The 24,976-nt window shown below is 39.9% G+C and overlaps 1 protein-coding gene across 3 annotated transcripts in view; it reads left to right on the top strand.

The window, feature by feature from the left end:
* Nucleotides 1-24,976, top strand: part of EBF1 (EBF transcription factor 1) — a 276,429-nt gene that overhangs the window by 226,883 nt on the left and 24,570 nt on the right. For all 3 annotated transcript variants that reach the window (XM_062002369.1, XM_062002368.1, XM_062002366.1), the window contains exon 11: nucleotides 17,715-17,803. In XM_062002369.1, coding sequence (XP_061858353.1) covers nucleotides 17,715-17,803 — 89 coding nt within the window. The remainder of the gene's footprint in view (nucleotides 1-17,714; nucleotides 17,804-24,976) is intronic.

The raw sequence follows: 24,976 nt of genomic DNA, 5'->3' as shown, positions 1-24,976 counted from the left end.
CTAGTTAATTTTCACTATGATTTTCATTAAAAGCTTTGTCTATCAATTGGTATCTTACAAGATTCTTATAAGTTTTTAGCTGCTTAAAATCAGCTAAAAACTTGGTATAATTCAAAGAAACTCTTTAGGTCACTTAAGTGACCCATTAAATTAGGAATCTAATTGTCAGCCTTTATCAAGTTTCATGGGATTATTCTAAGGACTACGGTACCTACAACCCTTACAGTACGTCTTGACTGCCTGACTATAAGCATTCAATGGACTTTCCATCTTGTATTTTGATCTCCACCATTCCATTTTACAACCATACTGACTGACAGGCTTGGTTGGACTTGGTTTATCTCCCCAGACATCCTGAGCTAAGCTTCTCTGCTGGCAGTACTGGCAGGAACTCATCTTAACATTTGCTTTGTGCTACTCTTACCTTTTGCAGGACATCTTCCACCTCCTATAAAACCTCTATTGGACCATCACTGCAGAATTAAAGCTGCGTAGCCCTTAATATGATGGAAGATCCTAATATATGTCTTGTAATTATAGGTTAGGGTACAGTAGGTAAAGCCAGACACTGATTTGAGTCCCATATAACTCTTGGGCAAAAAACCAATATTGTCTGTCTTTTACTGTCTTTCATTTCTATTCTTGCTAGTTCCATATGAGAATTTACCCAAGCCTTTTTAATAGAGTCTGAATAGGACTGCTTTGCACAGGACTTTGACAGTTGCTGGTACCTTCTGAGAAAACAAGATGGTTATGTACACAGCATTTTCTTATTAGAAGACTTCCTGTGACATGTGTGTGCAGCTTGATTTCTTTTAAGCTCTAGTCTGGTAAAAGAGGGGAAAAGGCTAGAGCAATTGTGTTACCTGGTTAAATTGCTCAGAGCTTATTTAAATAAAGAATCAAGGCTTTTCTTAGTACATTATACAGTTGCTTTTCTTTTTGCAGTCATCTTTGTTGCATTTTGTACTTTATTATTATTCTGATGATGCTGAAAGACAAAGAAACAAACTCCTTGCCATAATTCACTCCAAAGAAAGTACCATCTCTTTATATTTTCCTGTTAAAACCAAATTGTGTGCAATTTGTAGGAAATTGCAACCACATTTTTCACTTAGCTTTCCAAAATGAAAATTTATGAGGGAAAAGAAACAATAAAGCAGTTACAATCTGGTCATCTATAATTATCTCTGTGGTTGGAGTAGTTCCACATTTAAAGAAAGTGACACCAAAAGTTTATCAGGCTTGTGTCACTACCAAAAATTTCAGTTCTCTTTTCTTATTTCAAACCACAAGAACTGCTGAAACCTGTGTTATGCACTTGGAAATTATCTTGGTGAAAAGGAATTGGATGATCTATATAAAAACAAAGCGTTTTTTCTGACTGAGAAACACAACAGTATTTATCTTCCTCATTCATTTTAGAACATCAGTGTTAAAATCGATTTAACAAACTCTGCTCTTTAAGCTGATTGAATGGTATTCATTTGCAGAAAAAGCTTAATTTTCCTCTAAATCTAATTCTACGTGTGTGTTTCACATCATTCTTATTCTTTTGCTGTTGCATTTCCCCTCTACTGCATTGCTTCCTCTCCGAGAACAATGGAAATGACAGTCCAGCACCAGAAATCTCGACTGCTCCAGCTCTAGACTGTTAGTGGCACTTGCTTTAGTTTTCTCATTTTACCTTTTTTGTCTCTGAATTAAAATCAAGCCAAATGATGGATGCCCATTACAATCAATTGTTTCAGACAAGCCACCAAAAGTATTGTAGGATTCATTTACATTTAATCAAATTACACTTTATTTGCAATTCAGGGAAATGAGAACTCTGCAGTAAATCAAATATTTCCTCTCCAAGGGCCCCATTCAGCAGAAAATATCCAGTCTTTCAAGCTGGTGCCTCAATGTATGTAGCAAATCTTCCAGCGGGAGGAGAGCTTGTGCCAACAAACCACCTATTGCAGTGTCTTTTTCAACATTTTTCAGGGTTGTGGACACCTAAATATTTTGTGATACAAATGCACACCCTTGAACAATGAATTGTGCAGTGACTTTAAGTCTGCTGACAATAGGCTTGCCTGTCTCTTGAATCCCTTTCTTGGACTACCAAGAAACAGTTGTAGGGGCACAAAGATTTGTACACCACAGGCTGAAAAATATTGATCTTTCCTCTGTAGATTCTGTTATTTTACATGAAATGAGACTTTAGTGGCAGGTACTAAATGCCATTTTTTTCTGTGATGCTACATGTGTCCAATAGATTTCATAATGGCTGGGAATACACTAAAAGTGCAAAGACTTTAAACATAAGGAATAAATTCTACTTGAAGGCAGTAGTACAGTGTTGCACAGATACTAATTAGTGCCTTAAGAAGTCAGAAAACTGTATTTGCTTTGGAATGGGTGATAATCTTTGACTCACAGCTCCTTTCCTATCCAGTTTACTACTGAAAAATTGTGCCCAACAAGTGCCTCTTTTACCCTTGCCCATCACAGTACAGAGAAACAAAGTTTGACTCTTGTCCCTTGTGATTATTCACATATTTAGTCATCTAGAACTTGAATGATAGCGAGATGTTATTAGTGACCACTTACCAGACACTGCAAACTGCAGATCCACAGTACTGCTGAGAAGTAACTTGTCATCCAATTGCAGAAAACCCCTTTTTTCAGACTCAGACATCTTGTGTGATTTTTGACCCTGCTACTTATACTCAGAATTTTAATTATAATTACAGTCCTGAAAGTTCATTTAGGTGCCTGCTGGGATTTTTAAATAGGCATAGGCATCTCAGTTTTACAGCTCTGTGTCTGTTTGTTCCCTAGCTCTGAAATGGAGATATAACACAGGACTACTATAAATTGCAGGGAATGTATGATGCCAAATAACATGGAAAGTGCTCAAATACTAAGACAAAAAACCCACTTCATAGGTACTCAACAAGGGTTGTTACTTCACTCTTGCTTTTGGAAATATGTCTTCATTGCTGGGGAAATACTCTGAAACTTAAGGAGCTCATAGCCATAATCTGGCTGCCATACAGAGCTTTTAATGCTTAAAAAATCTGACCAAACCATGTAATGTGTTCTTTAATCCAGTGGGATTGAAAAGCTTAGCCAATAATAAATAATGATTTCTGTGCTTAGCAGTAAAATATAATAAAAATCAACCCTGAATACTTTTTCAAGAGTACTTGCAATTGAATTCTGCCATCTGATACTTACACGAAACTTTGGCAGGTCAGTGTCCATCATACACAACTAGCTGAAGTAAGATGAATGCTGCCTGTAGAATACTATGGTATTTCACAGCATAACAAGCTTTAAAACAAAACCTCTCCCTTGCATAGAATCATAGAATGGTAGGGTTGGAAGGGACCTTCATCTAGTCCAACCCCCCTGCAGAAGCAGGTCAACCTAGAACAGGTCACATAGGAACATGTCCAGGCAGGTCTTGAAGACCTCCAAGGAAGGAGCCTCCACAACCCCTCTGGGCGGCCTGTCCTATTTCACAGGGAAATAGTTTTTTCTTACATTTAAATGGAACTTTTTGTGTTCCAGCTTCATCCCATCACCCCTTGTCCTGTTGCTGGCTACTGTAGAAAAAAGGGATGTCCCAACCTCCTGACACCCACCCTTTAGATATTTATAAGTGTTAATAAGATTCCCCCCTCAGTCTCCTCTTCTCCAGACTAAACAGCCGCAGTTCCCGCAGCCTTTCCTCGTATGAAAGATGTTCCAGTCCCCTGATCATCTTGGTGTCCCTGTGCTGGATTCTCTCCAGCAGTTCCCTGTCCCTCTTGAGCTGAGGAGCCCAGAACTGGACACAGGACTCCAGATGAGGCCTCACCAGGGCAGAGCAGAGGGGGAGAAGAACCTCCCTCGACCTGCTGGCCACACTCTTCTTGATGCTTCTCAGGATGCCATTGGCCTTCTTGGCCACGAGGGCACATTGCTGGCTCGTGTTTAGTTTATTATCAGCCAGGACTCCCAGGTCTCTCTCTGCAGAGCTGCTCTCCAGCAGGCATCAGTTCTAAGACATTGAACATTTTTGCAAGTTCTTCCCCACACAGAGACAGTTTCTGAGAGCCTTTGTGCCTGCTTTCCACAGTCTGCTAAGTGAATTACAGACTAAGGAACTCTTTTAATTGTGCAATGCTGAGAAATGGTGCAGGAGGATGCTTCTTCCCATCTCTGTCCCCGTGTCTTCCTTGGCGAGCTGAGATGTCCTTGCAGCATGTGGTTAGATACCGAGATGATGGGCTTGGCATGTACAGGGATCATGGGTGAGGAAGAAAAAGCTTAGCTCTTGAGTTGCATGTGCACAACACAGGAGAGCACAAAGCAGAGATACCCCAGGCCAGTTGTGATGGAGCTGGTTTGAAGCGTAGACGGCAGCAGCAGTGCATTGCTCTGCACAGACTAATTAACTCTGGCAGACAGGTGCTTAATACTTTGTGCACTCAAGGCCTTCATGAGTTTGTCTGTTTAAGTGCATTCTTGCATACTGCTGATGGACCCAGAAGTATATTTATATATATTGCTTACTGCCTGGAAAGCTACAAATCAGTTACTGATAAGTATGCCACTTCCAGCAAGATTAATGTTAAATTCTTCCTTTTAGACTGGCAATTTGCAAATTGCTAAATTAGATTTTAACATTCCAATACTCCTTCATGTCACACTTGCAGCATCTTTGTTTTTATCACCTGATGATGGTTTCTGTCGGTATTGAACTTTGAGGCATATTAATACGATACACATATATTTTGGTGGCAATTTTTTATAATGACAACAGTTCTCATGAAATCTACTAGAAACAAATTTGTACAGAGTAATGTAATGCATTATAGTGGGGTTTGGGTTTTGCTTTGAGTTGGATGGATGGAAGGTATTCCTTTTATACAAGAAAAAATGGGCTACTCTGAAGGTATTTTATTGACAATTTCAGAGCTGGGATCTGAATTTTCCTATAGGCTGCAAAAGATACCTAGAAAATTAGGAAATAAACAAGCACAAATGTATTATTATGAACTCATGTGATCATTTCTGGTTATCTATGGAAACTTCTACTCTATTTTCTGATCACTTTGCAGTCTTAGTGTGTTTATTTTTCCTCTGCCTTGAATTAGGGAAAATACAATATTTCTGGTTTAAGAAAAATTAGTCCAGTAACACTTAAAATATTTTTTGAAAGCCCTTTAAAAGAAAAATGGCAGATTTTGGTGAGCCCTATTTCAGTGCAGAAAAAATGCCCTCAGAACAGTGTCAGTCAGTTGGCAGATGTGTGTGGATGGGTGCAGGGATGTGGTTACTGCCTCAGAGTGCAGCTGACCAGCAGAGATGTTTTACTGGGTATCTCGAACTCAGCAGTGGCCACCAAAGAACCACAGGTTGGTTCACTCCTGCTGTAAATGAGACATTGGAAGTGTTTCATAACAGGACAGTGAGTTTCAGTCTGGTTTCTCACTTCTGTAGATCTGCCTTTACAGCTTCTCTTTGAAGCACCAGCTTTATAGGCAAAGAGTTGTACCTGGGGTAGTTTCATTTCCATACTCATCTGCACTCATTTACCAAGTATATTCTAGATGGTAAATTGTGATGATGGGAAAGAGGCAAGATGTGAAGGGAGAGAGACAGGCAATTATCTTTACTTCCTCTTCCCTCATGCCTGTAAGGATCCGGATTCCAGATTAGTGATCTCTCTGTAGGCATGTTTAGAGGCTACTTAACTCGTATTTGGGGGCAGAGCTGCAGTATTTGTTGATTTCTCTGTAATTGACTTGCAAGGTGATCTAATGCTGACAATTTAGCAGAGGCCTGTTTGGCCCCAAAGCACTCATTTGGCATAAACTCATTGCCTCCAGCACCTCCCCTCCTTTGCTGAACCTCAGATCCCCCCTAAGTGCAGTGGTGGGAGGAGACCTGCCAGCAAAGCTGCTGTGCAAATGGGGCACTAATGGTTTGAGAATCTGAAGATGGTTAACCGATCTGTGCATTCAATTAAGATGAGTTTCTCAGTTAACAGGCACCCTGGGAAGAAATGAGTTACTTCCATTTCTGGGATTATGAGCACTTAATGAAGAAGACATATCAGAATTCTGCCTGTGTTGCATGAGATAACCCTAAAATGCAGCATGGATTTTCAACTTGTCTAGCAAAAAAAAAACCTTACCAGATGAGAGGGAGAAATTGATGCTTAGTTGAGTTCTCTTGCAGACAGGCTTACAGGGCTGAATGTAAAGTGGCATTGCATGCAAAGCTGGATTTTGCTTTCTACTTTTCTCAAGGTCTGTCACTTTGCTTGTGACTTGCCTATTTAAAATTACAATTCAAAATGAAATTTAAATAATATTTACTATATTTTTTCTGTAAGGCTTACAGTGTAAGCAGAACATTGAAGAAAGATGGATATATCTGGCCAGAGGTGGAGGCTTGGCCATCTGATGTATATATGCAAAATGTAAACTAAGCTCCAGCCAGTAAAGTTTCTAGCCAGTATCAGTTTAGTTTCAGAAAAATTGTCAGAATTGTTCTGCTTTATACTGGTTAAGGATATTGGACAAAGGGAATTTAAGATGAGTTTATGCTTGGTGTATATGACTAATAAGCACATTCAGGAGAAGCAAGGAAAATATAAATATTTCACACCAGTTTTGCACTGACATTGCTGACAAATGGGAAGGATGTTTGTGGAGGGGATACTTCCCTTTGTATTGTGACTTCCATAAGGAACAGGTAGTTTCACTGTCTTATTAGCTGTTACAGCTAACTCAAGACAGCAGCTGACTGTGTCTCAGTGACCACAGCTGCCTGGAGAAACATGACTGCTTTCTCCAAAAGTGCAGATTGGATCAGAGGCTGGAGTATTTTACTCCTCATTTTGAATTTGCAGAGATTGAGAGATTATATATAATTCTAAGCAAAAGTGATGAAGGATGATATATCAGGGAGAAGAGGCGGGAAGGTCTGCTTTCACCTGTGCACATCACCTGTTTGCAATCTTCTTGCCACATAACAATGCTTACACAAGTAAGCTAGCTGGGCATGACACATTCAGAGTAACACCTTGGGGCTCAACCCATTGCTGACAGAGCAAACAGACTGCATTAAAGGAATCCCCCTTCTAAAGGTGCTGTTCTCACTTGCAGCTCAAGTTATCCATGAAGTGGCTGCACTGGCTTTTTGGCAGTGGTGCAGAAATACCTGTAAATGTGGTGGGGAGTTTTAGGGACAGTTTGGGGTCCATGAAAAACAGGATCCCTCTCATGAGAAAGGCTGCTGGAAGAGAGTAGCAGACTGGGATAAAATGGCAAAGATGAGTCTGTGTTCCAGAGTCTGAAGGGGTGAAGTGGATGAGAAGCCCACTCTTTTTTGAGTTTGGTTTTGAAAGACTGCTGCCAGGAAAAAAGCCCAAAGTGGATTCGGTAGGTCTAGGTGCTGCACTGAGTACAAGATGTACAAGCAGGTAAGGACCTCATGCATACTTCATTTATGTGCATGCATACACAAGAAGCCTGGGAAGAAGCTGCTGGGGGGGCTGCAGCTGGGGTGGAATAATCACACTTCCTTGGATGCAGATTGGCAGCTGAGCCCTCACAAGGAAGTGCTCAGGCTGAGGAGGAATATTAAGTCAAGTTCCTCATTGACTCGGTGAGACAATTTCTTGGTTATAAGCAGTGCAGTAAAGAATAACTTTGAAGTTTGCTTTGCCTCTTCTGGCAGGAGTGGGTAAAGATATTTTACTTCCAGTACTGTATTGATCAGGATCATTGCAGTCACTGCAGAGGAGGCGAAAAGTAAATTAGAATTATTGTTACGAGCCTACTGTATCGTGGTCATTGGTAAATGGGTCATGCCATATCACTCCTTGCTTGTGTACTGCCCTCTTCAGCGATTCTCCTTGGTAAATTAATTAATTTCAGTTAAATTACTTTCAGATATGGGTAGTTTTCTTTTTACCACCACCCAGTACCCCATTTGATTAAATTAAATCAAGCACATAGTCAATCACTTCTCTGCCAAAAAAAAAGGAAAAAGAAAAGTAATTGATGTAATTTTCCATCATTTATGAATTATCTAGGAGGCATTTAGTTTGGTCCTGAGGTATGGCCAGTCGGTGCATGCAAGCCAAAAGCAGCACTGCATCTTGAATAAGGTTTCTTTAACTATTGAGCTTAACTCTGAGATCTCCCCTGCTGTGAGCCATAAGTTGCTTGTAGGCTTGTTCTAGAGAGTAATAAGTATTGTTGTTTAGCAATTGTGTTGTTGAAATTCAGCTCCACTATGTCTGACAGTATTTATCTAAAATACTTTCCCTGGTGCGTGCTCAAGTTCCAGTAAACCGTGTCTTATTGTGCGACCTTTTCATTTTCCAGTGAAAAGGGATCAGCTCGTCAGATAAAAGCTACAAGCTGGAGTACAGGAAAAATGCGTGCTCAGAAAATCCGAGCATGATTGAAAACAAGATGTGTTAAATCAATGCAGTTTATCGCCTGCCTATTCCTGGCAATTGCTGTTCTAAGCTCATTCTGAGCACACACCAGATGATAAAAGTATAGTGTCACAGTGCTCACTGGGGTGTGAGGGCAGGGAAACATGTTTATCAGACAGGCTGGTATGATTCTATTTATTTATTTATTTACCCTTGATAACAGTTATCGTCGAAATTTTTACACAACGCCCACCCCTGAGCAATTATAGAAGCAGGTGATATAACTGCTGCTGAAATCACAGACGAGAGAGCTCTCAAATTATACATTTCTGTTTAAATTTTACAAACTATCCAACAAGAAACCTAAGTGTTTGAATTTTAAGCAATTTGCTGCATCATTGAGGATCTAGCCAAAGTGGTCCTTTGGCTGTCGAGCGAGTAGCCTTATTGCAATTTCACGTAGACAAATCAAAGCCCATGTTTAGAAATAAAGATGTTCGGAAACGATTGTTTTCTCAAGGGATTTAAGCTTAGTTGTGGAGAGGAATTAAACACCTAAATGAACCCTCACTGGAGGTCAGTGCCTTCCTAGAACATCACACCTATAATGTTCGTTACCTTTTGGCACAGTTCATCTCATTTTTACGATTCAGCTTTACTTGCATATCTCCATGAATCTCATTTGCAGAGATCTTGGATGAGATAGCTGGTGTTTTTCCAGTTTTCTCTCCTGAAGAATCTTTTTGCTCTCACTGCAGTGCTCTTGGACCTCCAAAGTCTACAGTTTTGAGAAACAGCCAAATTTAGGCTAAGATGCTTTTTGTTGGGAATCTCAGAATCATTATGGTTGGACAAGACCTTTAAGATCATCAAGTCCAACCACTCATCTCACACTACCAAGCCCATTACTAAGCTAAACCACATCCCTCAGTACTTCATCTATGTATCTTTTGAGTATCTCCAGGGATAGTGACTCCACCACCTCCCTGGGCAGCCTGTTCCGATCCTTAACAACCCTCTCAATGAAAAAGTTCTTCCTAATCTCCAATCTAAACCTCCCCTGGCATTCAGACAGGACACAGAGTTTCATTTATGCATCCTCTTGAAATATTTTTGTTAATAATGAGAAAAAATATGGTTAAAAGAGAAAAAGAGGTTATTCAAAAGAAACTACTTCTGCATACTAACATTTTACATTAGTTTTCATTGCTGTTTACCCCAAAGGAGATTGTGGAAGGTGATAAAAAGAAGCAACTTCCTGTATGTTATACAAAATTATCTGTATGAAAAATTTAAAGGTGTCTGCACCTGTGTTATAGATTTTGAAGAGTTCTTGCAAAGGAAAGGTGTTCAAAACATGCAGAGTAAAAAATTGAATAGAAGGTTACACGAGGTGACATTTCAGCATTTCCTACACTCTGTATGGTACATCATAGAATCAGTTTCTGAGCCAACAGTTTAAAAATAAATGCAATTTCTTTATTTGTTAGGAAAAAAAATAAGTAGACCTAAATATAGATCTTACAGCTATCCTTAGGCCCCCAGTATTTTGAATCTTGGCTCATGCATTTTTGTGCTTGTGCATATGCATACACATGTTATTTAAATGAAGGGGTAATTCATTGAGTGATAGCCATTTTCAGTAAATTTTTTGCTGCATGCTCTCATGCATTACCAGAACGTGTCTGACTAACAGGAAAATATTCACATCTAAATGCTGTTCTTTCCTTTTTTTATAATGACTGCCAAAGATGCATCAATTAACCTAGATGACTAGACGAAGTAACCCACATGCATTAATTTCCTTCTGGCCTTCTGTATACATATCCCCAGTGAATTCTACCAGCCTGTTCTGAAATTGGGATGTTTAAATTCCAGTGCCTGAAACTGGACTCTGTTTCAGACTCCCTTAAGGCCAAATCTTCCCCATTAGACACAAGGTCAGCACAGTCAGAGGAGGAAGGAACTGCAAAGCTCACAAATTGTTTGGCGTTGTTTTTCAAGCCAGATTGCGGGTTGCTAAGCGCGAACATTCAAAATTAATGCATTTTGAGAAACCAGCACATGATTCTTGCTAGGCAGATCTAGTCATCTCATTCCTTCACTTTCATAAAAAAGTTGGGCTTAAGACATGCATCTCTTGCATCTTCAGCACCCCCATTGGCTGGAGGAACCGGGCTAGGTGGGAAGGGAATAATTCCTCTGGTTCTTAGTTGCTGTTGAAAACATATTATCAGGAAGAAAATATCACAGTATCTATCACATTTGTACTAACTCTGATGAACATAGTGGAACTGCCTCTGCCTGTTGCGTCTTTAGTTCCAGTAAAGCGCCATCACTAGGGAAACTTGAGACCTAGATGTTAGATTTATCATCTGACTTAGCTTTGCGTTTTTCTTATTGCTTGGCACATGCACGTGGTGTCTGTTTGGGTGTTACACGGCAGCAAAAGACAGGAACTACATTTTGGATATCTCTAGCTTTCTGATTCTAATTTTAAAAAATGACGTGGTGTCATAGTTTCATTTTTGAGATGGAAATTCAGTGCCCAAGAGTATGTTTAAGTGAGAGGGTACTGACACCAGAAAAGCAAGGAAATTCTGAGTTAGCCCTGGAAGAGCCTTTCTAGCTCAGACCTTTCTGTGCAGGCTGCTGCTGTCCCACCCGCTTCCGTTTTCCATTGCTTGTGGGAATAAACACTCCAGGGAAAGTCAGTGTAAAGGAAACTTTATAAAAAGCAAGCCAAATTCACAACAACAACAACAACTAGCTCAAATGCTTGCATGTTTTCATTTAATGATCTTTAATTAGCAAGGGAATAGTCTTTGCATGGAGATTGGCAAAACAGACCTTCTTCTCATTTGATGATGGGGGTTTGAAGTGGGTTTTTTTCTGTCTTTGTAGAGCAGACGTAAAGAGGCCACTGTGCATATGGATTGTTGGGTAGGGTTTGCTTCCAGCATGCTGTGTCAAAATGTTGCTTTATAGTATCATCCATTGTTAGTATTACTGTCCTGCAAAGGATTCTAACACCTGGAGTTTGATATTAATATGGCCTGTCCTGCCCTATCCCTATCTCCCAGAGTCAAGGTTTGGTTTTGTTAGAGTCAGGCGCTTCTAGCACAAGTCACTCAGAGCTTGGCAACAGAAGCCACAGGCTGTTAACAAAGGCAAATACCCTAGATCAGCTTTATGGCAGTATCTTATCTATATAAGAGGTAGGAGCCCCTGCTTTCTGTCTCCTCATAGGGTCTGTGCTTGGTAAGAGTGGTGACTTGAAAGCCTCAACCTTTCCCATGACTACTCTCACTAGCAACCCACACTGCTATTTCTCAACAGTGTGGAAATACAGAAGGGAGAACAGGTTTAAAAGGAAGAGAACTGATTATAGAGGTGGGAATCTGAGGCCAAAAGTCCAGCAGAAAGGAAATCCTTAGCTATAAAAGGCCTCTGAAGATGCTGAGATGCAAGGCTCCTGTTGAAGGGTCTGCCTTCCTAGATGCTCTTGATTTTATTTAAAATATTCATTCTTTGTGCTTGCACATGTTCTGACCTGGTTTAATCTGGGCACAGAGAGACAAAGTAAACGTGTTCCTGGCCTGGCCTTCATTGCTGTGACAGTGCTGAAGGATTTTTGCATGGGTTTCTTCATACTCTTTTGTGGCTACGAGCTGTTGAGATGGGTCACTTTGTGTGTCTTTGCCACAGAGCCAACTTCCATTTATGTTTAGATGAAGTTTCTCTTATGAGATGTGAAGAAACTCAACCCAACTCTGTTGTAGACCCCAAAGCCCCATCTCTTTGACATTACTGTTCCAAAGTTGTCACTAGGTGTCTCATTTTGTTGTAGAGCCAAATTTAATAAAAATGGATTTATGAAGATGTGAAGGTAGAGTCTAAAGAATCTTCTTCCATTCCACTGTTGTAGCCACAACCTCCTGGACATAGTATGAAGCCATTTTAGCTCTGTGCTTTTGCAGGCCTTTCTTACCTTCTTCAAACACTCCTCCACAATGCCTCTGCCTTCCAAGAAAACCAGCAGCTCTCTGGTGTACCACGGGAGAACTGTGCATTTAATTCCCATGTGCAGCGTTTCCCTGGGTGTTTCACTGAGAACAATCAAGACCAGATTTCTCATCTGGGATAGGGACAGTCAGACCTGTGGACCCGAGGCCAATTTGTCTGTAGCCTTCAGCCTTTCTTCATTTTTGTTATTTGAGCCTTTAGAGTCCCTTTCCTTGCAGCCTTTTTCCACTGGAAAAGCATGTGGGAAGTTCATAGGTCTAAGTACTGCTTTCTTATTGGGTTGAGGTCAAACAGAATGAAAATGAAACAAGGGCTGAAAAATAAAAGGAATAAATGAAACCATGAATGCATGAGAAACAAATTAACTGGATATGTTTTACGTTCTGAAATATTTCCATAATGCTTCTATGTAGCGTATGTTTATTTTTCTTTGAATAATAATGTTAAAATGTGTCTAATTCAATTACTATCTGCATTCACTGAATGAGTTTTCCTTGGTGAAGAGTTCTCCTGCACTACCCCAAGCTACAAATTCCATATGATATTTGAACAGGTCCTTTTAATTGCTGATATTAAGTGTCGATCATTCTGCTGTAAGTCGGCAGCGTGGCCAGAGAAACAAATTCCTCTCTCAGATACATCAGACAGTCATTCAATTAACGACCAAAGCTTTATTGACACAGTAGGAATTCATTATGTCATATATTAAAAAAAGCCCTCCGCTGACTAGTTAAAAAAAAATGAGGGAGAGACTTTTAAAGATGGTGGATTATCCACATGTAGTTATTAAAATTATTGATGTGGAGTTTGAAATTATAGTTATGGTGGAAACATTTTTCTTAGGCATAAGCAGCACTTCTGTTGAAAAATAAGTTGGACTTTGAAAAGATGAATATAATGTACACATCCTTATTTCCATGGACGTTGTACATTTTCTTGATTAAAAGCCTTACATTTTATGAGTTATGCCTTTAAACTTGCTGCATAAAGAGCTTCATGGCTTATTCCGTTAGAGTCTAATTTGAAAGAAAGTTCTTCCTCAAGGGTTTAAGAAGTAATTCATAAAATGGTAAGAATAATAAATATTGTGCCTTAACTCATACACCAGGATAGATAGACAGATTTTGTACACCTGGGTGTAATTTTAGTTAATTCACACAAGAGACAGGCTGGAAGTTTATTGTTTGGAAGGAGAAAAATGGCTTAAATCTTGTATTTGCAAAAATGATTATATTAGCTTAAATGAAAATGCTACTCTATTAATGGCTTCAATAAGCTTTGCATTTGGAAAAGTATTTTAATAAAAAGTTACCTGAAGTTTACTGCAACTTAAAATATGTAAGTGAGGGAAAAGTACTTACTTTGATTTATATGTCTTTTGGAGGTGTAATTATTGGCTTTTTACTCACCTATGTAAAACAATGTACTTTTGTAAATGGATTTCTGGCCACTTTACTCTTTTTTTTTTTTCACCACATAAGAAGTAAGCACTGTCAATCAAAGAATTTTAAGGTTTATTTCCTCTTTAGAAATGATTGATAGCCTTTTAGATTTACAAGTTGACAAGTTAAAGGGTTCTATTGGTATAATTATGTACTAAATTCACAGTCTTTCAATTTAAATGTCCTTTTAAAACCACAAGATTATCATACCTGTATTTTGAAAAGTGGGCCAGTCAGTTTGGGTTGGTATACAAATTGCTTCCATTAGCCTTGGGACCTATTTGAATTTAGCACAGTTTTTTAAAGTTAGTAGTACTTTCAATAGTACTTTTAAAATTTAGGGTAATGGGAATGCATTTTAAGTACAGTATGTGTTAGCTTGTTTTTAATGTATGGATGTCAAGAACACAAATAGAGAGTTTGTATTTCTTATTGATTCTTTTTTTCCAATCATGGGGAAAAAAACCCAAAGCCGTTTGTTGCATTAGAGCACTGGGAAACGTGTTGTTGTGAAGGAACTTCGAAGGTAGAGACCAGGCTTGCATGTACTACCTGAGCAGAGGAAAACTGGCATGAAGCTGGTATCTGATCTTGCACACTAGCTGCCACTAATGGTGGCCCGAGCATTGGCTGTTCTGCAGTGCTTGGAGATCTGACTATCACCTTTTCTTTGGAGCTTTGCCACCCACTGACACATGAACTGGTGTGGCCTTAACGCCGAAGGTGAGGTTAAATGTTTAAACAGGGCTCTTTCTTTGAGATACAACTAATTACATTTGACTTGGATTATAAAATGAACTGAGCAGTGGAGGGCTGATATTGTCCAATCTCTGCTGAAATGTTCAGGCAGGTAAAGATTTCTCTTTTTTTTTCATTTTATCTAAGATTGGATGGGTCGAACAGTTATAGACTGAGGAGTGATATTTGACAACTACAGTTCAGGACCCAGTCCTGCCAATTGCTGTGCACAGCCTATCACTACCACTAAAGTTAAAGCTGAAGCAATTTGAAACAGAAAGTTTTCAGTATCTCTCAGAGGATGCTTGATGCCTTGTGAGATTGGACCATAAAATTAACATTTTTTTTTCTTTCTGGTCATTTAGTTCAGAAAATACTCACAGGAAATACTCTGTGGATTTCAAATGTGTTGAATGTGTGGGAAGATATGAGAAAATGACTGCTATCTCGGGGGGGATTTCAGAACTGGCCTCCATTTATAATACTGCAGAATTTAGTAACTACTTTCCCAAAGGATGTAAAGCGAAAATGGCCATAAACTAGTTTGAATTAGAGAAGAAATGTGCTTGACAGAACCACGCTAAAATGTTCTAACATATTTGCAAAAGAAATGTAAATCATAACTGTAAGGGTTTTCTTTTTTTAAATATTCTCAGAGAACAGCTATTTTGGCTAATACATATAAATAGCAGTAAATTAATTTATCAGAAAGCTTGGTCTGTTCTAAATGGGTCTACAATAAGAAGCCATGTAAAGAAACTCAGAGGTAATGAATCTTGGGGTTTACAAACCCAAGTACTGTTATGTTCTCTGCAAAACCACGTAACAGAGTGGACAGCATGTGGCCAGGGTGTGAAAATAAATGAGGAAAAAAAGCCCAACCATCCAAATCCGAAAAAGGACACAGGCAGGGGAAAAGCTTTCTTCTCACTCCTTCCATGCTATAACCTGAAGCATTTGGATATTCATGATAAAATGAAATGTATGAGGAGAAATTACGGAGACTAGAGGGATGCCATGATCTCTGAGGCAATAAAAAAACTTTTGACAACAGCCCAGGAAACAAAACTGTGAAAGATTCCTAGGCTGGTGTTGCCACAATACTGTGACAGTAATCCCAGGATATGCTCAGAGCGTTCTTTTCTGATATTAGAGAAATGTTGAGATTGTGCTGGACTGTGTGCCTCTCCAGCCAGACTCCATCAGCCACACACTTCTGTTTCATTGCTGGTAGGTAGATCTGGATTCCTCTACACCACCTTCCTTCTGCCTTAATTTGCAGTAACATCGCTGGGCTTACTTAAGGAATTGGGATGTACTGAAGGTCCAGGAGGATATAAATATCTGATGCTTTGGTTTGCAGTACCAGAATCTGCTGTCAAAATGTCTTTTGAAAATAATGATTTCAGTGGAACAGTTTCCTTAAAAATGGGACCGTGTTGAGGAATTGTTTATGGAACACCAGTTAATGAAAAGCAAGCCACGGATTAGACCGGTCATGATTAGACATTGCTTTCATGATAACAATGTAATCTGACTAAAGATCTTTAGCTTTAGGGGTGTGGAAAAGTGTTTGCTTTGCTTAAAAGATGGAAGTATGGACAAATTGTGCCCTGTTGAACAGATTGGTGGAGTTGTGTAACTTGCTGTGGGATATGCATCATTGAGCCACACGAGAGTGCTTACATAAATGAGAATAGGAGGTTGATGCTAAATCTTTGCAAGAATCAGATGGTATCATTCCAGCCACATAATAAAGTTCATAATAAAACCATCACAAAGGTGCAAGATATAGTCATAGTTCAGTAGGCAGATCTTGTGTAAGAAACAGGAGGCTTTTTTTTTTTTTGCTATTAATAAGATAAAACAAAGAAAACAATGAAAAAAAAGCCCCACCCCAATAGGTTTCCTTCCCACAAAAAAAAAGGGGCTGAAAATCTAAAAATCCATATTGGATTTATTTATTTTTTTTCATATAAGTCAAAAAAATTACAAACAAATAGCTGTGGAAAATTTCATCATCCCTGCTGGCATGGGAGAGTCAAGATGCGCTGTTGTTTAGAGATGCTTGACAATGCTTGACTGTTGTTCCAGTTCACCAAAGCACTTAGGAAATTTTAAGCACATGTTGAAGTCTCACTAACATCTGAGTTTTAAAGTGATCATATGACTGGAAATATAGCTAGAAGGTCATTCAGTGCAGTCCCCTGTAATTATAGGCAATCATATAAAAAACATAATATGCTCAAATTTGCTTTGCTGAAAGCAAATGGGTTTAAGTATGTGCTTACAGATAAGCATGTGCTTAAAGGCTTGGCACAGTCAGGGCTTCGATTAATGCAGGCAGACCAGCATTTTTATGAAGATTAAAGTGTTCCAATTCTACCATTTCTCTCCTCCATTTTATTGGACAGGGACTGGTGAAAGATGAACTAAAAACATAGATGTTTGGGTTTTTTTTAAATTCATTAAGTCTTTTGGATCAGTTTAGTGCTGATTGGAGCCTGAGCAGGGCTGATGAAGTCAGTGTTGATGAGTAAGAAGTAAAACTTCTGCCAAGACAAATGCCTGTATTTCACAACAAAATTATATGTGATCACTACACACACAGTGTATTACATGTGTTAATAGATTCTGGAACAAGAGAGACTCCCTAATAGTTACTTCTTTTGTCCTTCAATCACAAAGGACCTTCCTTGTAACAAGAAAGCAGGAAAAAAACCCAACATGAAACCTGCAGTGCAAAGTACTTATCAAATTAATTTCATTGTGGCTTTCAGGGATAATAATTGTTTGCTATTTTGACGATGTATGCAACATCCCCAAATTTTCCAGCAACCTTGTTTTAGAAACTGAAGTGGGAAGGTTTGCCTTACTGTCTGAACCAAAGCCTCAGAACCAACCTCAAATAGCGTTCGAACCAAGGCTTCATAGGCAGAGCTGATGTCAGTAAAAGAAGGTTTTGCTGTGATTCTTCCTTGGTCTTGCAATGCATTGCCAACTGCTACAGTGCAACGGAGCCTGCTTGCCATGCGATTGTCACATCAAGATGTTGTTTGTTGTTGTTTCAGCTCTGAACGAACCCACCATTGACTATGGTTTCCAAAGGTTACAGAAGGTTATTCCCCGGCACCCTGGTGACCCTGAACGCTTGCCAAAGGTCAGCACAAAGTTTATTGTTTTATTAAATATGGTAAAACTTGTTACTGCATGTTTTTGTCTGAAAGTGCAAGACACTGGAAATGTAATGGCCCTGGTTTGATACTCAACCCAGATCAGCTGAAACAGAGGCATGACCAATAAAACCCAACAGCAACGTTCATTTAAGATAATAATTATTATATACTGCTGTTTAAGATAATGATTATTATATATGGCTTTATTCAGGATTGCTGAGATCATTAAGAGCAATGCATAGTGAAGTTGTTTGATGTTCGTTCCCATCAAAATTAGTGGGAGGTTTTTTGTTGATTTCTGTCAAGTAAAAGCTGAGGAAGAAACCAGATAATTCACACGGGCTTCTAGTCACTGAGTAGTTCACATGAGCTTCTAGTACTTCCATCTTGTACTGTGAAAATGCTATTTGAATCTGCACTCACATCTGTTCTTGCTACCTTGCCATACTGTACTTTCTCTGTTGAGAATTTGTGGTGAATTTTGTGATGCACTGGAGAAAGAGGTGGGATATTTGAAGAAGTGCTGCTCTTTGCCACAAGAACGCTGAGCAATAGTGTGCATGAGCTGGAGTCACTGTATGTGAACAATTGCCACCATGTGCTTTTTCTGTTCTGGCACCATGGCTTTTAGTGGGTGAGTTGGGGAGTCAAATAGGCCAAGTGTGTGTATTTGGAGAACTGCATTTGACTTATCGAAAGGAAGATGTGATTTTTGCAGACCTGAGAGAGAATAAATTGGGCTTTTGATGCCAGATGTCTCGAGTAATGCACGTCCAGTATATCCTTTGTGACTGGGTAAATCTTGTGACCTTTCTTCCGTAGCTTCCTCAGCTGTCAGTAGGCTTTTAACAGGAATTGTTGTGGGCTTTGATTAGTTAAATTTCTAAAGTGTTCAAAGGTGAGAAGATTTTATGAACACTGTGACTTGTTTTGTTTCTTGACAGAAATAAAATTCATTGTGTGATTTTTTTTTTATAGGCTTTTTAAGTCTTTTCTCTGGGAAGGCTGTAGGCTGTGGTTTCAGGGTCGATGATGTGTTATCCTTCCCTCTTACCACCAGAAAAACATGCTATCCTGGAGAGTTACATTTTACATTGGCTCTATTCACCCTCTACAAGCTGTCCCTTTCTCTGACTTTTGGGCAGATTTGCAACAGGACACAGCTTTCATAGGTTGTCAAATTTCCCTCCAGAGGTGCAACCCTTTTCAAAGAAAGAGAGCATCCTTCTGCAGGGGCTCTTTCATCTGCATAGTGCCTCTGCTGCCAAATATGCACACGAGGGAAAATTGTTTCTCAGAAAATAATAGACCAGCCTTCACTATGCACCAGGTATTTGCAAGACCCAAAACAAATGTTGCAGCTGATTAGTAGATGGCCTAGATTTAGATTCCTCTAAATCAGGAAATTCAAGTAAAATAGGATCGACCAATTCCAAATTATGCAACTGGGGGTTGGCACTGAGGAGGTCCCCAGAAATGCTCTTTAGTGCTAGTATGGAAATGCAGCCATCAGGCTGAGCACCCTCCTCTTTCCCATTTAGACTGAGGCTATTACCACACTGATAACTACACGTTCCTGCTGTCTAGTGTCATGGGACATAAAAACAGGCAGAAGAAAGCTCTGTTTAGCTCCACATCCTGACTGCAACAGTTAGCAGGGATTTATGGGTATGAGGGTTAGTCATCTATCCCTGTTATATACCCTGTTGGCTTAACGTGTTTGTCATGAGTATCTTTTCTAGCTATTTTTTCAAATCTTTAAATCAAGGGAAATGGTGATTGTGTATGCAGGGGTATGATGTGATGGCCTAAAAACCAAAAGTTACTGCTTAAGGACTGAACAAACTCAATGTGGAAAGTAGTATCACTGTGCAAGGGTAGAGGGAAACAGGATGAAGAGGACCTTTTTTTTGTGTATGTGTGTCTTTGGGTAATTCCTTCTGTACAAGCTTGAAGGTTGGTCCTCAAGTTCGAGGCTCATTATTATGCCACACACAGAGGATGAATGCAGCAGGGGTTGGCACATGTCAACTTCTGTATTGGAGGCACTGATGGTTCAATTCCCAGTATCGCTTGCTGGCTCCAGGATCATAATCAAGGACACAGTGAGTTTCTGTGCTGGGTGAGCACTGCACAGTGCTATTCGCCATGTCATTAAACCAGGAAAGGTTTGGCAGAATTCCACTATAGGCAATTCTCAGTAGCTACTTAGAAAAGAGTTGGAAGCCATATGGCTTCTACAGTGAAAGCACGGGCAGAGAGGACAAATGTATGAGAGAGGGAGAGAGTGAGACAGCAGAGAGGAGAGCAGTGCTCAAAGCTTTCAGTACCCATTTCTCCATTTTCCCTATTGTCCTGCCAGTGCATCATCACTTTCTATTCATTAAAAAACACGTATTTATGCATTAAATGAATAAAACAAAACACATTTCTACAATTGCTGCTAGGGTTTGTGGCCATTATTCCATTGAAACATTACTGGTGAATTAGAGATCTTTCAAGAAACAGAAGTAGTTATGATTTTTGTGTTCGTAAGGGCATGCAGTCCTTCCCATGGGCCAACCAGAGCTGTCTGCTGTGTGACTTACCCCTGCAGTCAAGAATGGTTGAGGTCATCAAGCGAGCATTTTAGCACATAGTCTCCTCTCCAGATCTGAGGAGTTAACAGACATATCTGTGCCAATAGACATTTCTAAAGCCATTGAGGCTATTTGAAAAGTTTGATCTCCACTAGTTCAGAACCAGTATTTTCAGGAGCGCCCATTGTTCGTACTTTGGATGATTTTTAATTTCTTTTTAATGTTCCAGCTATCTGCTGGAAGTAGGAAAGAGCAAAAGCCAGATTTTTAGTTTTGATTTTCTGTCTCCCAGGGGCTCTGGTAGCCAAATTCCAGTGGAGAACATCCTCCTGTAGTGAGGAGAACTGGAGCATGTGAGAACTAGGGTTTTTGGGCTCCTAGACTGACAGATGATGTAGACATGTGTTTAAAGTAGAAGTGCAATACATAGTTTCTGGAGAAAAGGGAGTGGGAGCTGGGCTATGGAGCCAGCTGTGAGCCAGAGTCCCGTTCCTCTCTTGTACAAAGCAGGTCAGGGAAAGCAGCCAGTGTAGGGCTGTCACTAGCAGATGTGCATGTCTGTACATACACAAACACACAAACACAGGCACCAAGAGGAGAGACAGGCAGTACAGAGGTGGTGGGATTGGCACCCAAAGCTTGGAGTGAGATCAAGTACCAGGAGTGTGCTAGGCAGTATAGTCTTTCCTTTCTAATACAGACAGAAGACAGATCAGAGGAAACAAGAGATCTCTAGGGAGAAGTGGAAAGAAATACCATGACTAATGTTAAGAAACTGTATCATTGTCCTGTAGGAGCAGCCTGTAGAAAGCCTGAGTGTGGAGCTGGGGAATACACGTGTGTGTGTGTGTGGAGCTGCACGTGTGTGTGTGCAATTTCCCCGTCTCGTGTGTTTGCACGTGTGCACACAAACACACACATGTTGGATCTTGCATACATAGCTGCAGTGGAAACCACTAAAGGGTTCAGATCACAACATGTTGAGTGTGTTGAGGTTCATTCATCTAACTACCCTACATTCCTTAAAATAAATCCCTGGCAGATACATTGGGATTCTGCACTTTGGTTAAAACTCCTCAGCTATAGCTGTAAAACAGTTTCAACTGTGAGCTAGATTTGAAACACATCCATCCCAAATGATTTAATAGCAACGATTCCTCATTATATGCAGTTTCCTAGAATTTATTTGCCATTTTCAACACTTTTACAACTCATCACTTGTATTTAAATTAGGCACAAGATTGTTCACTCTGTGTTTGAGCAGCAAGTCATTGCACTGGCCCCCTCTGTGATCTGACGTCCTCTCCTTCCCAGTCTGTTGTTTAAATGCTCTCTCTGGGAGACCCCTTATCCCTCCTGAAAGGGACCTTTACTTCTAGTTTCTCTTCATGTAGATGAAAGTGGAGCCTCTCTCTCTCTCTTTTTCTAGCACACAGGGGCCTCCCTGCTGAGCAGAGAGCACACCTAACCAGGCTCCACCTTCCCTTCAGCTCCTTTTCTCTGGTCAGTTATTAGACCACCCCAAGACAGATCCCACCTCCTCATTTAGGACACTAATAGAAGACAGGTGGTTGTAAGGAACTGGTAGCTGGCAAAAGCAGTTGTCTTTTCTCATATGAAATCCTACAGATCTGCCCTTTATCCATCGTGACACGGGTCTTGTTTGTATTGCAAATAAAGGTTGTCTCTACATGTGGGTGGGTTGGCCCAGGCCTGCTCACAGAGGTTAAAACAGCAATGAAGACAAGGCAACTCATGTTTGCTGTTTGAAACAGACCCGATGGAAATTCCAGCATGGATCTCCATCTGCTAACTCGAGATACTGTATTTTAACTTTTGTCAGTCATTTTCAGCTAAGAAAACACATATTTTGCTGGTCTTTTTTTTTTTTTTTCACCCAATGCAACAAGAGGTTTGTTAGTAAACTTTTACACTAAGTGTGGGTGAGAGGGGGAAACGTGTGAAGAGGAGCTGTTGGATTCATCTGTAGAGCAGGGGAGGGTATGAGATGTCCCTGGCAGTTTCTACATTATACTGTAAAATTTATAGGACTGTGAGACCAGAGTGAAGGTTGGTATTGAACCCTTAACAGTTGGGGTTTTTTTCCATCTCCTAACAATTTGTGCATTTAGTTGGCTGAGGGGCTTGTTTGGGGTTTTTTGGGTTTGATTCTCTATTTATCCTATTGAAAATATTCAGGGAGAGAGTTTCAAAGCTATTGAGAAGAAGGTGACCAAGATGCCTGAGGCTATTATGAGAGTATCACCCTTATGGGGTGGTGCATGTCAGAAGCATGCCTGGGAATATGCAAAGAGTCTGAAATGAGAGAGAGTTGAGAGACAGAGCCACACAGCTCACTGAAGGGCAGAGACACATACAAATAGCTGGCAAAGAGCCCTTTCCTTTCTGAAGGTCAACAGCGTGCATACACATTTCAGTGAGTTTTCTTTATAAGTGGGTCAGCATTTACTCAGCAAATGATTAGAGCAGATGGTGTAATTTAGAATCTATGACAAAACTTTTAATAGATCAGGGCTAACACGATGACAAGGAGCTCTGTGTTATTCTCCGTTTCTGATTTCTGCTTTGCCTTGGGGTAAAAATCATGCCTAGGATTGGATTTTCTAGTCTGCACTTTCCATCAGAGCAACTCAAACCACTTGTTAGATCGTGTAAGAGGGATCCCTGAATTTCTTTATTCCTATGTTCTTCTTATTATTGGTTTTAAGTACAACAATTAACCGAGGGTGACGGGAAGATACCAAACAGGTAAACACAGTCCCTTTGAGGAGCAGAGCTTTTGAAGGAAAAAGCCACAGTTTGAAGAAAGTAACAAAGGCTGCATTTGTGTGTTTTGCTCCATGGAGCTGAAAATATCTAGTAAATTGATCCCGTGGGAGTAATAAATACACATTACTTTATCTTGTACTTCATGTCCTATACCCCTGAGCCTTGATAGAACAACACCACTTAATAGACTTAAAAAAAGAGTAATTACAGTCATTGGTTGTGTGATATTTCAGCCCTTCCAGCCCTGCCTGACCTTCTAATTTAGCTCACCGTGTCTAACTAATGCATTTATATTCATCTTTTATGAAGCATGTGTAGTACAAAATTGACTTTGCAGCCTTTAGCGAGCTGTCTTACCAGGTTTAGGATCTGGTTAGTACAGTGTATTGTATAGCATATGTACATTCCCAGCAGAATCTTGCATGTGTATGGTTCTGATCAACTATTACTTTTTATCCTTTTGGAAATAAAATAAGAAATATTTATTCCATTTCACCCTCCCCTCCCCTCTCTAAAGCTTTTATTCATCGCGGCATTATTTACAGCTAAACATGCAGGCAGAAAGATGCAAGCATTTTTAAAATGATTACTTCTAATGTTTCTACTTGTCAGAAGTGCTTAAATTTTCCTGCACTTTGTCTAAAAACTTAGCACTTTTACCTTTTAAGAATTACAAATTTATAAGATCTTACCAAGCTGATTTACAAACACAGCTGACAGTTTATGATGAATGATGTTGCAAAATGTACAATATGTTTCTCTGTCATTTCTATGCATGTATATATTAAGAAGAAGATTAAGAAGAGAGAGAACCCCCCTCTGAAAGAAACCCTTGAGTTAGAGAGCACAGGCACAAATCTCTCTCCTGTGTTTCCTCATAACTTCCTGCTCACTTCACTCATCCAGTAGAGCACAATTGTTCTCTGTGCATTTTCTCCCACCATATGGTATCCTCATTACCATACACTAAGGGTCCATATGGGGAACTTGTGAAGTGAACTGTATTCATTTTAACTGCCAGATGAGCAGCCTTTTGCTTTGCAAGCTTAGCTTAAGTCATCTGCTGTCTTTATGTTGTTATGGCAACACAGCACCAATAAAAAATTCTAATCTACTGTAAGTGTCTGGGATCACAGTATTTTAAATGCTTGCCATAACTGTCCTCTACGTGAAGATGCTTGTACTTCAGCGTGACAAAGGGCTGTTGCCGGCTCCAGCAGGTGGCAGTAAAGAAATTGTTTCTCTTTTTTTTTTTTTTAACGTCTTCCCAAATCTTCCCTTTTTTCCCCATCTCCCCCCACCTCAAAAAGTCATAGAATTGCACAACATGGTCAGTCCTCTACATTTCCTAGGATTTCTCACACTGAGGTCAGAACTGTGAGTGATACTTTGAAGTTGCAACTCAAATGCTAAAGCTAGTAAAGTATGAAACTGTGGTGGCAGCTCATGAGCTTTATTGACAGGGATCCAGGCTCACATACCACTGGGATCCTGAAGCCTCCGTAGCTACACAGCTAGTTCGGTTTTGGAGCTGCTTTTCAGCCACATTTCCAAACTCCTGAATCAAACAGAAAGCTAATTAAGAATATCTTATAGTAATGGAAGTAGGCAGCAGCGTCCTTAAACATAAATAATTTTCACCTCCGCAGGCCACATGATATGTTGCATCTCTGTCTCGCTGTCTGTATTGAAAGTGAATGTTTGTAGTCTCACTTCATCAGTTCACATTAGCCTCATGCTGAATATTTAAACACAGAACAATTTGAACACACCATGAAGAGAGACAGT

The sequence above is a fragment of the Colius striatus genome, chromosome 9 (assembly GCF_028858725.1).
Source record: "Colius striatus isolate bColStr4 chromosome 9, bColStr4.1.hap1, whole genome shotgun sequence".
Classification (NCBI taxonomy): domain Eukaryota; kingdom Metazoa; phylum Chordata; class Aves; order Coliiformes; family Coliidae; genus Colius; species Colius striatus.
The sequence above is the reverse complement of the archived record's forward strand: the minus strand, read 5'-3'. Positions and strand labels throughout refer to the sequence as shown.